The sequence below is a fragment of the Phascolarctos cinereus genome, unplaced genomic scaffold, assembly GCF_003287225.1.
Source record: "Phascolarctos cinereus isolate Bilbo 61053 unplaced genomic scaffold, phaCin_HiC Scaffold_726;HRSCAF=1367, whole genome shotgun sequence".
In the NCBI taxonomy this organism is placed as follows: Eukaryota; Metazoa; Chordata; class Mammalia; order Diprotodontia; family Phascolarctidae; genus Phascolarctos; species Phascolarctos cinereus.
In genome coordinates, this window is record NW_027556098.1 from 368,417,763 (window position 1) to 368,434,859 (window position 17,097).

Consider the following 17,097-nt stretch of genomic DNA (forward strand, 5'->3'; position numbering starts at 1 on the left):
CCATAGTAGCTGACACAGAGTCTGCCCAAAGCACTTTGATGTCATCTCATTTAATAGCAGCTAGCCGACAGTGGAAAATGTCCCTGTGCCAGAGCTTAGGAGCCGATTTTATTTTGAAGGAAAATAAGCTATGCTTTCATTTTTAATTGACCATATTTTAATGTAGAAAGGCTGTCCAACATCAAGAAAATTGAAAAGCATGCAGTGGGACTCCATAGAACTCCTTTTTCCAAGTTCAGGAACATCTCTAATAACACTTGGCAGCCATGTCTTAGAAATGGCAGGGGAAGTATTCCTAGAAAGCAGATTCCTAAAGGACTGTTTTGATTATAATAAAATACTACATTTATCTGTTGAGTTGGGAATCCCAGGTTTTAGGAAATTAATGTAAATGAGAAGTGTTGAGACATAGTACTCTGGTGTTGGAAATGGCTCTATGCACAAGACTTCCAGTACTTGGGAGCTTTCTGCTGCTTTCCTTGTTTTGTCTTTCACCTTTTTTCCTTTCCGCATCACTCAGCACAAATCTATTCTGTGTCTGTGGCCACCTTTCTGTGCTGGTTTTCCTTCAGTGAAATATAGTGATCGTCATGTCTTTGAAGATTTTCTCCTGCCTTCTTTTACTTACATTATCTGCAGTCTTCGTTTTTTCTCCAAATCTCCCTTGTGAGCCTTTTCCCCCTTCTCAGCTGCTGCTTATAGGATCCTTATTAGCATATCATTGCTCCTATGATTCCTGCATGGGAGAGGATTCATAGTATCCCCAGGGAATTGTAAGGAGCCTTAGGGATCATCTCATTGACCCCTTTTATTTTACAGATGAAGAAACTGGGACAAATAGAGATGAAGTAACTTATCCAAGGGCAGCTAGGTGGTTCATCTTCCTGAGTTCAGATCTGACCTCAGACATTACATTGCCCCAGGTGTGACCCTGGGCAGGTCACTTAACCCTGTTTGCCTTAGTTTCCTCATCTGTCAAGTGAGTTGGAGAAGGATTTTGGCAAACCGCTTATGTTTCTCTGCCAAGAAAGCCCCAAATGGGGTCACAAAGAGTCAGGCATGACTGAAATGACTGAACAAGAATTTATCTAAAGCCAAGCAGGTAGTAGCACGGTCGACATACTCACCCAGGTCCTCTGACTCCAAATCCAGTATTTTTTTGTATTAAAGGATGTGATGATCTTCACAATTATGTTGTAAATCTATTGTTTGTGACCAGGTGTAGCCTTGTCTTTAGAGTACTTGTTATTTATATATAGAGGCAGATAGGTGGTACGGTGGATAGATTCTGGACCTGAAGTCAGAAAGATCAGAGTTCAGAACCCACCTTGGACACTTATTATTAGCTGTATATCCTGGTCAAGCTACTTAACCTCTGTCTCAGTCTCCTTATCATTTTATAAAATGGGGATAATGATAACATCTACCTCCCAAGGTGGTTGTGAGAATCAATCAGATAATATTTGTAAAGCTGCTTTGAAAAACTTAAAAGTGATATTTTAAGTGGCACTGAAAAGTCCTTTCCACGTCCATCTGTCTCCTGTATATGAACTTGTCTCCTGCACTCAAGTGCTCATTGTTCTCCTCATTCCATTCTTTCTAAAAGGTTCAAAAGTTAAAATGCCCATGCTTGATGTGTGAGTGGTAATCAGTCTACAAGCATTATTGACTGCCCCCTTTGTGTCAGGCTCTGTGCTAAACTCTGTAGTGTTCTTAATTGCCATTATTGAAGTAACACGTATTAGTTTATAGCAGGTTCCCCACCCCTGGTTTATCATGTCCTCCAGAGAGGAAAAAAAATATTTTGGAGGAAGCATTTGGAGCACGGGACATTGTGTGATCAGGGCTGTCAGCCTTGCTTCCAAAGGCTCTGAAGAGCTCTTAGGGCACTAGACTCCTCAGTGGGAACAAGGAGCCCTCCTGGACAGAGTGGTAGGAGAGAACTGAAGACAGACTTGGCATGTTTGACGATTGCCCCAGGATCATCCCTGATTAAGTTGGCCAAAAGTTACCTTTGGAAAATTCATTTTTAGCATTTAGATTTGTGAGATCTCCTGGCATTTGCTTGTATTGCAATGCTCTTGTGTTGGAGAACCCAGTTCATTCACATACTGGCATCACACAACATTTCCAGCTTTATCTCAGTATTCCCTCTGGCCCTTTATGGGACAGCCAAACTGGCCTTGCTGTTCTTCTTCCACAACATTCCATCTTTGCTTCCCTTCCCTTTTGCCCAGGCTTTCCCTTATGTCAGGAATGTTTTTGTATCTCACTTGGGCCTCAGAATTTCTTGTTCCCTTCAAAACTCAGCTCAGGTACCATCCCTGCTGAAGGCCTTGGGGCTCTCCTAGCTACTCTTCCTCCTTCCCCCATTACCTTTGCACGTGTTACAGGGCAAGGATCGTCTCATTTTTGCCTTTGTATCCTCAGTATCTGCCAGAGTTGCTTTTTGGTTGACTGATTGTAGCAGGAGAAAAAGTAAGAAAGGAACTAGAATTGTGGACGTGGATCAGTTTGTTTTAGTAGATTGAAGTGCAGTGTTTTCTAGTTGTGTGTTTTTGTTGCTCCCTCATTGAAGCTGACTTCAGCACCTAGGCTGACATGTTTGAAGCTGAAAGGCCACTGCATCTAACCCAGGGAGCCGAATTTGATTCAGCAGTGTGACCAATGATGGGTAAACTGGACCTGCATGTTTTGGTGTCTTTTAAAAAGTTGTGAGCTGTTGATTACACAAAGTCTTCCAATTTCTGTGACATCTAACCAAGTAAAGGGATCAATGCAAAGTATTTCCTTTGAGTTGCCCTTCCCTTTTCACCATGAACAATATCAGTTAACGAAAAAGGGAAGATCTTCATTTTCATGCTTAAATAAACAGGTGCTTATGGGAATTTATGTGGAGAAAGTGTCCATGTGTTGGCGTGAAAGGGTGAAATCAATTGAAAAAGAAAATTATAGAGGTATTAAGGCATCAACAAGAGGATTGTTGTTTAAAGTAATTCCTGGTTTTGCTGCTCAACTGGGTCTGGGTCACCTTGGTTAAGTCACTCATCTCTCCAGGCTTCACTTTGTTCCTCTTTAAAGTGAGGGAACTAGATTTTCTCACTAAGATCCCATCTAGCTATAAATCATGTGGATCTGGTCCTATCTGGAAGATTCCCTTAGCTTGGCTTTTCTCTAGTTCAGTTCATCTTTGCATCTGAAAGGCCCTGGATGCCTGGGTGCATTGATTACTGAACCTCTTTATACCAGGCCCCCCTCCCCCTCCTCTTCTACTCCCATATTCCTCTGTGAAAAAAGTCTTTCTCTTCATTGGTCAGGTGTGACAGAGAAGTCTCATCACTTTATTAAGCAGAGTCAGGGTCTGCCTGCAAATTTGTTGATTTAGAAGTGGATCAAAGTTGAGAAGAATCATCACATGTAAATGTATGAGAAACTTGTGGCCCCAATATGAGTCTGTGCCTGAGTGACCTTGTGTCTGAATGCGTGCAGATGTACAATGTATAAATTTAAGTGTATCTATATCTCTATCAATGTTTAGTCTGTGTGTCTTTAACTTCTTGAAAATTACACAAAAAATCTAGAATTAAAGGTGTGGACAACCATTGTGAATTTAAAATTAGCTAGTGACTCTACTTCCTTCTTTTTGTATTGAATTGCAGCATAGGAAATTAAGCTTTTGTTGCTGGTTTCAGGATGGGGGGGATATTAGAAGACACCTTTTACTTTTTGCTATTTTAGAATCTAGCTCAGTCTGTAAATGAATAACCATATTCCAGGTGTTTACTTTTTCATGATCAAAAAGCAGTGGTTGAGCTTTATCTCTACTTTTGAGTAGCAGCTGGAGTAAAAGTATAACTTAGTAGGTGTGGGATTTTAGTAGCACTGGGGAAGAGAAATTGAGACTTAAGAGGCTTAGTCAGTATGATTTTATTTCCCTGTTAAGTCGTCAACACGTTCAGTGTTGTCTTTTGGCTTTAAGGGTATTTGCACTTTTGGTTTGAAATGGTGTAAATTTGCATATTGCATTATTTGGCTGAGGTGTGATTTTTTTTTTCTATGAAACATAAAGTAAAGCTAATGCCATAATTCTCTAATGGGAACAGTTTTATATGAAAGTAATACTACTGAAGATAAATCGATTTTATTTTTTCCTAATGTATAGAAGTAGTGTTTATCCTGTGGTAAAAGTGTCATCAAAGAAAAGTCTTACAAATTTAAATACTAAACATAGCTGTCCTCAGGGCTACTTTTGGCTGAATCAGCTGTGGTTCTAGGACTGATACTTCCAGCTGTTTTCGGTTCTCCCCTGTCATCCTCTTCAGTAGCTTCCTGTTCTCATCTAGGTGTATAATGCCTTAATAGATTTGTACCCCTTTTGTAAAGCAAGAGTGAGTGAACTCTATCAGTTCTGTTGATATTTTGGGAAGAATTGGAGGAAAGCTTCCATTATTTTGGGTGGATCCCCTGTGGCTAATTTATGGAAGGGTAAAAGCTAGTCACAAAGTATATTGGGGGTGGGGGAGAGAAGAGGCAGACCTAGAGGGATTGTGATTTGCATCTTTGGGAGAGCTTACCCGCATTGATTACTTACATTTACATTTGAGGAATGGAAATATTTGGTTTGGTTGCATATCTAAGTACTTATCTTGCAATTATGAAAGCTGTGGCCTTAGTCTGCTGTACTGAAATTTGTTTCAGATCTCCAATTCTCGTGAGCAAAAGAGAGAAACTTTCCTCTCGCAACTGCATTCATGTCATAGTTTGAGTAACTTCCCATGGTGATCAGTTGTCAGGGTTTTTAAGAGCACATACTCTTTCAGCAGTGATTGCTACTTGTACAATTGTTTTAGTAGCAAATCAGTGTTTCATTGCTTACGTGGACATTAGTAAGAGGGAGTGGAGTCCCTCGTCCTGACGGTGTGTGTATGTGTGTTTTCCCTTCCCTTTGGTCTCAGTCACTCCGTGTCTGTCCCCTTCCGTATCTACCACAGTGCTCTGAATGGAGGTTGTACTCCTCAGGGCACCTTCAGTACTTCTGTCTTAATGAAAGTGTTGACTACTGTATTGTTTTTAACCTTTCTGACTTCGTTCAAAGCCTTTATTGTTTTTAATTTGCAGCAGCTCTTGCCAGGTAAAAAGTTTTGGGAAACAGATGATTCCAGCAAAGATGGACCAAAAGGAATATTCCTGGGTGATCAATGGCGGGACAGTGCCTGGGGAACATCAGGTAATCTAGACTGAGCGCCTGCACTGCGATGTGTGCCTGCTCTAGGGCTCCCTTTCGCAGCCTTTGGGAAGTCGTGGATTTTACGTGTGTCATGAGCATGTCAAGCTTAGCTCTCTTCCTTTGGTTTGATTACCATGAAGGACCCAGTAGAATGCAAATTATTAAAAACACACTTACCACAAAGTCACTTCAGAAATTTATTATTATTATTTTTAGTGAGAATGAAATAAAGCTTTTTTGGGCAACAGTTTTGGTTGTATTACATCAATTTAAAATAAGCACATGCCCCATAGTCAAAAGTCATTACTTTTTTTTTCCCCTTTCTTTCCCCCTAAGTTGATAGGCTCTATTTTGCAAATAGAGATAAGGTTTGTTTAAATTATCAACATAGGTCATCAGAATGGGTTGTTTACTGTCCTAAAGGATACTACCTTCAGTCCTTTGACAGATCTACCTTCACCATATTTGATGACTTTGTGTAGCCAGTTTGGGTTTGGGAATAATCCACTTTTTTAAAAACCAGATTTCCAGCAACTCATTTCTTTGAAATATAGGCCCAAATTTATAAATAAGTGGGAAAAGACCTAAATACAAAGCTAGGATCTTAGTTTTTTATTTAATGCCTCACTGGTATTTTTTAACGTACCATTCATAAGGGGTCTACCAGCACTTTGACAGTGGGCAAAAGCAGCGGAGTGGCTCATGTAGGCCAGCGATTTTTAAAGCAGGTATACAGAAAACAGCAAAAAGATCCTGCCTGATACCAGAGGATGTACACAAAATCCTCTTAATGCATGCAGAACTGAACTGGTTACAAGCCTGTTATAACAGCAAGTGCTCACTGACCCAAGTTTAGGCATTGGAAAGTTTAAATTGTGCTTTGTTTGGAAGCTGCTGGAATGATTGTCTTTTAACTTTCCATTTTACTTTCAAAACTTGTAAAATTAAGCACATTTTCCCACTTTATAAGATAAATTTATCTGGAAAAGTTTATTATTGATGGTGGATGAGTAAGGTATTACAGTATCCTCGCTTCATATAGAAAACCTTCTCAAGGGACAGAGAGGGAGGGACGTGGCGTTTGGCTAAATTGACCATCTGGATTGCAAGTCAGTCATTGGCTTGTGCACTAGACTTCACTCTTAATTTTTTTGGAACTTCCAAGTTGTACTCTATTATGTTTGTGTATCCTTTTTTGTAGATCATTCAGTTTCCCAGCCCATCATGGTGCAGAGAAGACCTGGTCAGAGTTTCCATGTGAACAGTGAGGTCAATTCTGTATTGTCCCCACGGTCGGAGAGTGGAGGACTAGGAGTTAGCATGGTGGAATATGTATTGAGTTCATCCCCTGGTGATTCCTGTTTAAGAAAAGGAGGATTTGTAAGTTGGTTTTTTAGAACCTTGCTCTTATGCCTGCCTCTCTCTCTCTCTCTCTCTCTCTCTCTCTCTCTCTCTCTCTCCTCTCTCTCTCTCTCTCTCTCTCTCTCTCTCTCTCCCCTTTTTTTTTTTTAAGCAAAATGTGCTTGTTTTAGTTACCTGTGCTGTACATAATGATGATAGCGTGATACTGAGAGAACATGTATTGTTCTTAAACCTCTGCAGAATACTAGGAGACATACCTTTTTTTGAAAGTCAGAATTATTTCTTTGGGTCATACAGCTGACAATTCAGTCAGAACCAGAACCCACTTCTCAGTAGTTTCTTTCTGTAATCCCAGACCATGTTGTTTCCCATTAGAAATCAGGAGTAGGCCATCAATAGAGAACTGTCAGTCCAAGAGCCTTTCAAGAAGATTTAAAAAAAAAAATTTCAAACCCAAGGAACTAAAACATCGATATCCCATTAGGCACATTCTTGTGATTCTTGGCTGTGTGTGTGGTATTGATTGCCTTTGACTTTTCCCCTACCTTTATCACTTCCATTGTACTAAAAGTCCTGGTCAATCTTAGTTGTTATCTGTGACAAGCTTTCTTAGTCTGGGGTCTCTGGATAGGTTTCAGGGGTTCTATGGACTTGATGGGAAACAACGACATCTTTATTTTCACTAATTAAAATTGAATGTTTCCTTCAATTATTTAAAACGTGATTCTGAGAAGAGGGGGTCCATAGACTTCACCAGACTGCCAAAGGGGCTCATGATGCAAAAAAGGTTAAGAACCCTGGTCTTTTTCAGGCTCAATAAAAGTTTTTCTTTATTCTCATAATCCTGTTTTAGATCCTGACCCCTTTGAACCTACCTCAATTGCTGAATACCCTTCTTTCTGATCTCATTGCTTTTATCAGGTCTTTCTGTAGTTATTTAAGATCTTCTTCCTTAGGCACCTTCAGATGCTTTTCTCTGAGCTAGCTATGGAACATGCAAATAAATTGGAGATCTTAAGTGGGGGGAGCCCTTTGGTATTCTCATTCACACCCCTTGCCCTTTATGTTTATTCCATTTCATTTTTACATCATCATCTCTTGTTCTCCATTTTAGATAGGTTGAGGGCCAGATTGATTTGTTCCCCCCATCTTTGCCCCCATCAGTGGCTGCTTCAAAGCCATACAGAATGAGTTTCCTTTCATAGAACATTTGTTGCATCTCTTCCTGACCCAGTCAACATTCTCATCCTCTTTCAACATCTGCTCAAGGGCTTACTTTCTTTTTGACGTCTTTCTAGACTATCTGATACCAATCACTGCACGGAATCTTCCTCTTCTCACTTTTCATCTTTCTTCGTTGCCTGTCTTGTACTCCTGTTAGTCATTGTGCTTGGCTGTCCTAATGTCTCGATGATACTAGATGTATATATTAATTGTCTAAGGCAGAGACTGTGTTTTTCTTCCATAGAAGCTTCACAAAGTTTAAGCATATTTATAACAGAGTTAAAACTGATTAGCACAAGAGAAATAAGTCTGGTTTAAGATAACTGGGATCCTTTCTAGAGCAGAGCATCTTTACTATTTGTGAAAGATGTGACATAATTGGTGCTTCAGATAAAATTGTCACACTGTTTTGGCTATCTGACTCTTAAGGCTGATGCTAAGAATTAAATAAAGTGTATTTCATCAATTCAAGAGTCTGGTTTGGATTCCACCCTGCCCCAGAGCTGGAAGCCTGGTGTAAGTTGAACATGGGAGATTCTTGTACCATGAGTCTTTCTGGGAGCTTACATATTCTCTTGGTCCTTTGGCCTTCAAATGACTCGGGCCATGTTTGTTTTTTAGTGTAGCAGAGCAGTGCACTGTTGAGACCTGCACTCAGCTTTTATGGCTTGACCTGAACCAACCTGATTTGCCTTTCCTTAATTCATTCTTTTTTATTTCTTAAATAGGAAAAGTAGAGTTTCCTTCCTTCCTTCCCCCCCTTCCCTTCTTTTTTTCTCTTTTTCTCTCCCCCATTCCTTCCTTTCCCCCCCTCACCTTTCTCACCTGTTCCCTTCTCCTGTGCTTCTAGGTGAAGAAATGTTTTCCACCACTACAAATTGGCTATTTTGTCCCATACTAGACAGTTGCCTGGGGCTTCATTGCTGTCCACGTTCTAGCAAGCAGTCTGTGCCAGAGGTGGGCCTTGAGCCCCAGTCTTCCTGAGCCCCGGGCTCGCCCTCTTCAGTGCTCCCACTGCCTTCGTTGTTGATCTTTTTAACTTTTTCTCTTGTTCTCTCCATCCTTTGTTTTTCCCTGTGCTTCCTCACATCGCTGTTGCTCCTTGGCTCAGCCTCGAGGCTATCCCATTACATTCTTCCTGTCCCCTGAGCTGCATTTTTTGTCAGGAGCTCAACCTTGTTTCATTTTAGATTTTAGTACCCAGTTTATCTGCCCTCTAGTGTAGCTAAAGTTTACCTTCCTCATGCTCATCCCTAAAGAAGCCACCACTGCCAGCCATCACCCTAAAACAGTGTAGTCTCAGGTCACCTTTTTTTCCCTTTTTCTTTCTTTTCTTTCTTTTTTTTTTTAAAGCATAAAAATCAGAGTTAATAAGAAGCAAGTTCAGATTGGAACCTGGGTTATTTGGGCTACAGATGTTAAGGTTCTTGTCATAAATTTTAAGCGAGGTGGATTTCCATGTCCTGGATACAAGCCATTCATCCGAGGAGACATGTGGCTGGGTTGCTATGAAATTGTAAGAGGCAGAAGAATGAAGAGGAAGAAGGAATCAAATAAATGACTAAGATTACAAAAGTTGACCTTTCAAAACATCACAATTAACTGTCATGTGAACTAACTGGGAATTTTCTTTTCATGTTCAAAACTGACCCTGTTGTTTCATTACTTTGTTACAAATACCCAAGGAAAAATCCATTTCTATAACATGTTGGTTGGGCTCTTGTATTTGTAAAGCAGCAGTATTAAAATTCTCAGTTGCCTTACCTGAACCATGTGATTATTTTACTGTCTATGACCAAAGAAGGCTAGGAGACAATTGAAAGGATAGGGAGTCTGAAAATGTCATAGGATGTGGCTTGTAGAAGCCTTAAACCAGGTTTGAACCAAGATATATTTGAATCTTCTTCTATTATTTCACCTGTGTACCTTCCTAATGGAAGTAAGGTCCTATGTGTTTATTGAGAAATTGTCCTTTGAATCCTTATGTTGTCTAAGCTTGAGACAAACATGGGCTCATGCATGGAGCAGCTTTTTTTTTTTTTAAGTATGAAAGGGTCACCTAGAGAAGCCCAAACTGCCAGAGTTTGGTGGAAGACTTCCCCAAAATGTCTTCCAAGTTTTCCTTTGCTGTCTGTTTAGGTTTTTGAAGACTGACAGCTCTTTCATTTTGTAGTAGAAATAATTTTTCAACTCGGTCACAGGTCATGAGTATCTTAGTTGCTCTTGTAACTTGAGGATCTAGCTATGTCACTTCCTTTTTTCCCCCTCCAGCACAGCTATCATCTCTGCTGAGCCACAGAGGAGTCATTTTGCAGGACTTTTGGTCCTCAAAAAAATCATCTTTGGTAGTTTATAGTTTGACTTTTGCCTGCTAAAGGCCTCCCCAGGCTTGAAGGGACTCAGAAACAAGGTTATACTCTCCATTTATAGACAGTGAAAATCAGTTTTGGCTGTTTCAGTTCTCTGAGAGCTCAATCTTCAGGAACTCTTCACTTAGCTTTCAGTAGCTCTAGCCTCGAGGACGTGAACAGCGTTGTCTTTGGTAAGATGAGAGATACCAACTCTCCCAGGAAATTGCCAGGTCGTCTTCTTGTGGATCCGTATTTGGTTTTGCAGGGATTCCTTCAGGCAAAAGACAAAAGCAGTCCTCCCCAAATGAGATAAACTGCTACTGCAAGTAGACACCACACAGTACGAACTCTGCGTCTTTGGATCTCAGGAATGCCCTGAGGAGCAGCCCACAAAACTTTGTGAACATCATTCTCCTTTGATGGGTCATTCGGCTGTGGGATCCTGATTTAGTTTGCATTGGTATGTTTTGGTTTTTTGCACCATATTTCTTTCCTAATATGCCTTTCCCCGAAAGCCCATCCTTGCAGAAAAGAAAATTAAGGTAAACAGACTGACATTGCAGTTTATGCAACATTCTGTTCTGTATTTCCCCACCTCTCTATTGAGGGAAGGAAAATGTGTTTATTAATCCTTCCTCTGGGATGAAAAATGGCCATTGTATTTCAGCTAGGTCAGCTGCCATTTAGTGTATTTTAAAACTTTTTTTGTAGTTTCTATGGTGGTTCTACTTCCATCACTTTTGTTTTCTCATTCTGTGACTTCCTCATCTTCATGAATTCTTATGGCACCATATTTCCTCTCATATAATCACAGTTGACTCTGAGTGGTTTTGTTTTGTTTTTAACTATCCCCAGAGCAAGGACCGGCTCTGGTAGGTCTTTGTGTATGGGCTGAGTGATAGACTAGATTCTTGGTTGGTGGCAGGATCGTGAGTTTTTTAGCCACAGCAACTCTCGAGATTCAGCTGCTGAGTGATCATGGCTTGTGTTTGTAGAAAGGGTGTCCCACAAGGTCATTTGATGCATAGTTTAGGACAGAGTGAATACTCTAAGACTCTTATGCTGTCTCTAAGACCACAGGGATGAAACACTTGCTAATCTAATAGTAGTCAAACCTCTTCTTTCCAAGTGTTTTTTAGTCCTACCCTTCCAGAGGACATAAGTAGTCACATTCTTTCACAGATGTTCATGTTGCCCAAGAAATTCATCTTGGACCTAAAGAACGTCTAACTTATTGTTAGAAACATGTAAGAAGGATGTCGTTTCCCGTCTTTTCCCTTCACTTAGTCATATATTCAGATTATAGAAACATTTCTCTTTTTTCGCTTGGCTTCCATTCCTGTTTATTGCTTTGTTACAGTTTAGTTTCAGTTTCCTGGGTCATCACCAAATGGTCTTTTAATCATTCAGGTCTCCTGTCTTCATTTTTTAAAATTAAATTTTATTTTATTTTTTCTTATGAACTTTCAAAGACCTTAAAAAGAGTATGTGAAATGAACTTTTATGTATAGAATTTGATTAATAATAAAGCATATATTAAATCTAAAGAGATAGCAAAAGAATTTCCCTTTTTGTATATGTACTCTTATGAACTTTTTCTTTTATGGGCCTTTCCCTGTTTAGTTGTTCTTCCTTTCTTTTCTTTTTCTATTTTAAAACATTTGTCGCTTTCTACTAACTTCCAGTGGCAAGTGGAGGGGGGAATAAGTCATCTCCTTTGACAAATTATTATAAGCATGCAAAGCAAATCAACCCGTTGGTCTTCTCTGACATTCTCTTCTGTATATGTAATCTACCATTTCTGTTCTGAGGCAGAAAATGTACTTCATCAGTAGTCCTTTGAAGTTACAGTTGGTCACTGTATTGACTGGTCTTCTGTTCTTTCGGAGTTGTTTTTCATTATATCATTACAATCATCTTGTAAATTTTCTCTTCGGGATCTGTTTATTTCATGTCTTCCCTAGTTTCTCTGAATTTTTAATATTAATTTTTCACAGTACTATTCTGTTTCATTCATATAACTGTTTGTTTATCCATTCTCCAGTTGATGGGCCTTTTTTCTAGGTGTTGACCCCACAGAAGTGCTGCTGTGACTGCTTTTGTATCTGTGGGTCCTTCTTTTCTTTCCTTGGGCTCTTTGGGGAGCGTGCCCAGTGTTAGTACAGTGTAGTGGCTTTTGCCTAGTGTCATTGCTGTGGTCTTCATATTACCTGCATGATTGGTTAATAAAGAGTTCTGATGTGGATTAAGCCAGGAAAAAAAAAATCTCTTCTTACATGGAGCTTTTTAAAAAAGTTGATTAACATCAAGAAGTCTGAATCATTTACTTCTCATTGTGAGGTTTTTAATTCCACTCAGATGCAAAACCTTTCTCTCTACAAGCCATGCAGAAACCTATTTTCTTTACCTACCTTTCACTTCCCTTCCTGTCCCCTTTCTCCTCCATCACAAAAAATCCCTAAAACTTCTTGGGTTCGGTGGTGACCATAGTGGAAATGGAAGCAATAGGATTATTTACTATGGGCCTACTCATAAGTGGTGAAGCAACAATTTGATTCAGTAGCCATAGATTCAAATTTTGACAGAATAAGGTTGTCTTCAGTATGCTATAAAAGGTCTAATGGTAATGGAAATTTAAATTATCATCAGTAGGAATCATTGAAGTTATGAGAAAAGTTTTCCTGTGTATATTTTTAAAAAAATGTTTTTTCCTTTAATTTTTTTTTTGTGGGAGGCTTTGTGTACCTGTCAGAATGATAAGGGAAGGAAATGTAGAAATAATAGGAAAATTCAGATATTCATTATGATACCATCAGTACCTAATTAATTACCTGTTCTTGAGACCACAGACTTATCCTTTGCTCCTCTTCTACTCCACCTCCCACATCCTATTAGTCACCAAATTTTATTGATTGTGTCTTTGCACTGTCCCTGGGTTGCATACTGCCTTAGTTCTACACAGGGTCCATTTCTTATATGACTTTGTGTCTCCTTTAACACCTAGCACAGTGCTCAATATCTACTAATCAGGGATTTTTCCTTTGGTTTCAGTTTCATTTCACTGTTACTACCCTTGTCTAGTCCCCATTATGTCTTACTTGGATTATTAAATAGAGTAATTAAACTGGCAGACTTCATAGCTCAGCTACTGTTTTTCTACATTGGAATAGCCTTTAAGAGTTGTGTTAATGAATTGCTTTTATCACAGTTATTTCTCAGTGTGCCCCCTTTCTTTCCAATAATCTTACACATTTTCTTTTTCTTTTTTATTTATTGTACTCATTTCCTATTAATCACTTTCCTGGTTCTGCTTATTTTGGTTTATATAGGTTCATATGAATTCTGATGTATATAGTACCTTTTCTGTCTTTGACTTTCTTGTTGATTGGTGGAAAAATCTTTGAATTAAATATCTTAGAAACAGAGAGGAATACGTGTGTCCATTTACATGAGCATATATGTACCTATGTACACAAATTTGTAATATTAATAGAAATATTTAAGGCCAAGAGTCATTTTGCAGTAAATAAATGGTTCAAGGGAATGAGTAAACAATTTTCTGAAGAAGAAATGTAAACCATGAACACTTTGGAAATCTGCTCCAGATTCCAAGAAGTAAGAGAAATGCAAGCTAAAACTGTGGCAAGATTTTACCTCTTCCTTTGAATTGAAAATCTCCTCTACAGTACAATATCAGCTCCTTTCATACATTCTCTGCTTCTGCCAGACTATACTATCCATTCTTCCACAGTTATGCCACTTGCCCCATTTTTGCTCATACCATTTTTAACACTTGGAATATTCTCAGTTTCTTTGTCTGTCTTCTCTGCCTTTTATCCTTCAAGACTCGCTTCTAATGTTACTGTAAGCCATCTTTTGTACCTTTCTCCTTTAGCATGTTTATTTTGTATTTTAATTATTTGTCCAATACCTTATTATAAGCGCTTAATAAATAATGGAGTAGACTACTTTTTTTTTGTTGTTGTGGCTTTGATTACAATTACTTTCTTAGTTAACTCATTGAAATACATTCCCTATCCCTGTTCATAAAACTGTATTTTGTGTATTAAATTTAAAACTGCTTTATTCATATAGTAACTAAAATTTTTAACTTTTAAAAATTCTTTTTCATTTTTGTTTTAAATGGAACTGCAAGCTGCTGACTTTCCCAGTGTAGTCTGTGCCTCTTAGTGAGTTAATGCTAAGCTTGTGAAAGCTCCATGGAGAAGCCATGGCAAGTTATGTGTTCTGGCCTTAGTGGCTTTCATGGTGTCAGAAAACGAAATACATTTGTTTTCAGAAAAGGAGCTTAGAATGAAAATGAGAGGATACCAATTTTCCTTCCAATCCACTGAGTATACCTTGTGCTCCCTATAAGTCTGTCCTCCTTTAATTACACATCATTACTCCCTGCAGATCCTTTCATATACCCCATTCTGTCTTAGCTGTGATGGTATTCTTGTGAGGTTAGGGGGCTACCTGGATTCCTTTCAGATTCAGAGCAATTAGTTACCATCATAAAGCAAACTTCATCTGTGTGATTTGGAATTCAGCACCATCCTTTGTGTTAAAATTCGAGTAAACATACTAGTATTTAAAGTGATCTGTCAGGGAGTAGTGTTTTATGGAAGAAGTGCCCTGGCACTAGATTTTAGTTCTCCTCCTGGGGACCTTTGAGAATCCAGAACCTGATGAAGTGGGGATTAAATTTTGTTTATTAGCAAGGCAGTCATCTTGCAGGCAAACATCATTCAACCAGGCTTCTGGTGACCCCAACGCAGTGACTAGTAGAGAATTCATTTTTCCAACCTCCTTGATAGAGACAGATTGATATTCTTCCACCTACTTCCCGGGGAGCCGAGTTGGGTGTACCTCTGACCCGCTGTCTTCTTCTGGTGTCTTGAATTCCACGGTAGTGATTCTTGTATCAGGGTTCAGGTCATCCCAGTGGCCGTTTTATGACCACCTAAGATGTGGTTCCTGAATCACAGTTATGTTTGATTGAGACCATCTCTCTACTTTTGCAGCCTCTTCTATCTCAATCAGTTTAGAAGATTCTCTTGTTAGACTGCCTCTCAGAAGAGAGTGATCTTTTAGCTTTCCTTGGACTGACCAGCATGAGGTCAAGGCTTCCTGGATTCTTGCATTCTTAGGGTATTTTGTCCATTTGGAATCTTAAGGTGGTTCATAGTCACTGGCACAGCCATTCTTTGAACCGGTGAGAATCTCAGAATTGAACTTTCTCCTCATAGACCCATCTTGATGAATCATGCTCACCTGGCCAGCGTGCTCTCTTGCTCTCCCCCCCCCCCCCCGGGCAATTGGGGTTAAGTGGCTTGCCCAGGGTCACACAGCTAGTAAGTGTCAAGTGTTTGGTCTGAGGCTGGATTTGAACTCTCATCTTCCTGACTTCAGGGCCGGTGCTCTATCCACTGCACCACCTAGCTGCCCCCCCCCAGCTGTCTTTAGACACAGTTGATTCACCATGTTTTGTCACCTAAGTTTTTATAACCATTTAAAATTTGAAATTTCTGATGTTTTCTTCATTTGTATTAACCAGTAGTGTCTTTTTACTTTATTTCCTTGTTTGAATTGAGAGTAAGTCACTACACATAACAGGTCCTGAAATTTCCTTTTCAGAGAGCCTAGCTGCTTAGTGCGGTATGCATTATAATCCCACCTTTCTGGGTCACATCATTTCAGGGAATCAATAACTATGTGCAGTTTGAGTCAACAGACTTGATTAAACACATAGCATGTGTAAGGCTCTGGGGATGCAGAGAGGAAATATGTAACAGTCCTTGCTCTTACAGAGTTTATTTTCCAATGGTGGTATACAACATGTACAACTAAAAAGAATGATCTAGTATTTAGCACAGTGCCTGACACTGTTTAATAAATGTTTGTTGTTAGTTTGATTAAAAGCTCAAATATGATGGAAGCAAAAGTGAGGGTCAACAAAATAATGTAAGAAAATAAACCAAAAAATGTGAGGGAGAAATCACTCAAATTGGCACGCTGAAGGAAGGCTTACTTTAAGAAGTTAGCTCCTGAAGAGCCTTGAAGGAAGAATTTTTTGCATGCAGAGGTTGAAGAAAGCTTGTTTTCTAGTCCTTCTGGCCCAGGTCAGTGTAGGTGAGAAAAGACAGGAAGAGTTAAAATGAAAACTACTAATTTAATTTGGTATATGGAGTTTGAGGGGATGTATTGCATGATATATACATGTATCACATTTATTTCTATATGTATACCTAGATTGTATTTCATATATCATATGAAATAAATCTGGAACTATAAGTCGGAGCAGTATTATGAAAAGCCTTAAATGACAGGCCCAGGAGGTAATGTTTTATCCTAATAGTGGAGAACCACTGAAGGTTTTTGTTTGAAAACAAGACCACATGGTCATACCTGTGCATTAGGAAGATGATCAGGGAAGTGTTGTGAAGTGTAGACAAGGAAACTAATGAGGTGGATGATACATTAATCCTTGAGTTAAATTATAAAGACTTGAAACCCGTGGTTGGAGGAGTGGGATTAGATTTGAGAAATATTGCAGAGATAGAACCAATAAGACTTAGCAAGGAAGAAGTTCACTCTGAGGTTTTGAGGTTTGGTGACTGGGAGGATATTAGTTCTAACACTAGGAAAGTGGAGAGGAGTGGTGTGTGGAGGAGTTAGATGAGGAACTGTTTTGTACACACAAGTTTGAGGTGCCAAGAAGACGCCAAAATGGAAATAGTTATCAGGTAGTTGAACATGCTAAAGAAGCTCTGAGGTGGATAATTTTGAGTCAAGTCCACATCTCCTACAGCTTCAGTCCTGTGATCTTATCAATGAGCATGCTGTCAAACCCATCCATACTCTTGCATCCCACATGATTCTTGAGCAGGCATTCCATAACTATTCCCTTGAGGGTTGTTCTAGTGCACA

The 17,097-nt window shown here is 39.3% G+C and overlaps 1 protein-coding gene across 17 annotated transcripts in view; it reads left to right on the forward strand.

Annotated features, from left to right (window-relative positions):
- PUM1 (pumilio RNA binding family member 1) overlaps positions 1-17,097 on the forward strand; it is a 167,459-nt gene that overhangs the window by 73,272 nt on the left and 77,090 nt on the right. For 10 of the 17 annotated variants that reach the window (XM_020983368.2, XM_020983361.2, XM_020983367.2 and 7 more), the window contains exons 4-5: positions 5,119-5,227; positions 6,429-6,607. The exons of 6 other annotated variants lie outside the window; for them this stretch is intronic. In XM_020983368.2, coding sequence (XP_020839027.2) covers positions 5,119-5,227; positions 6,429-6,607 — 288 coding nt within the window. The remainder of the gene's footprint in view (positions 1-5,118; positions 5,228-6,428; positions 6,608-17,097) is intronic. One more of the 17 variants, XM_020983360.2, reaches the window with a different exon arrangement.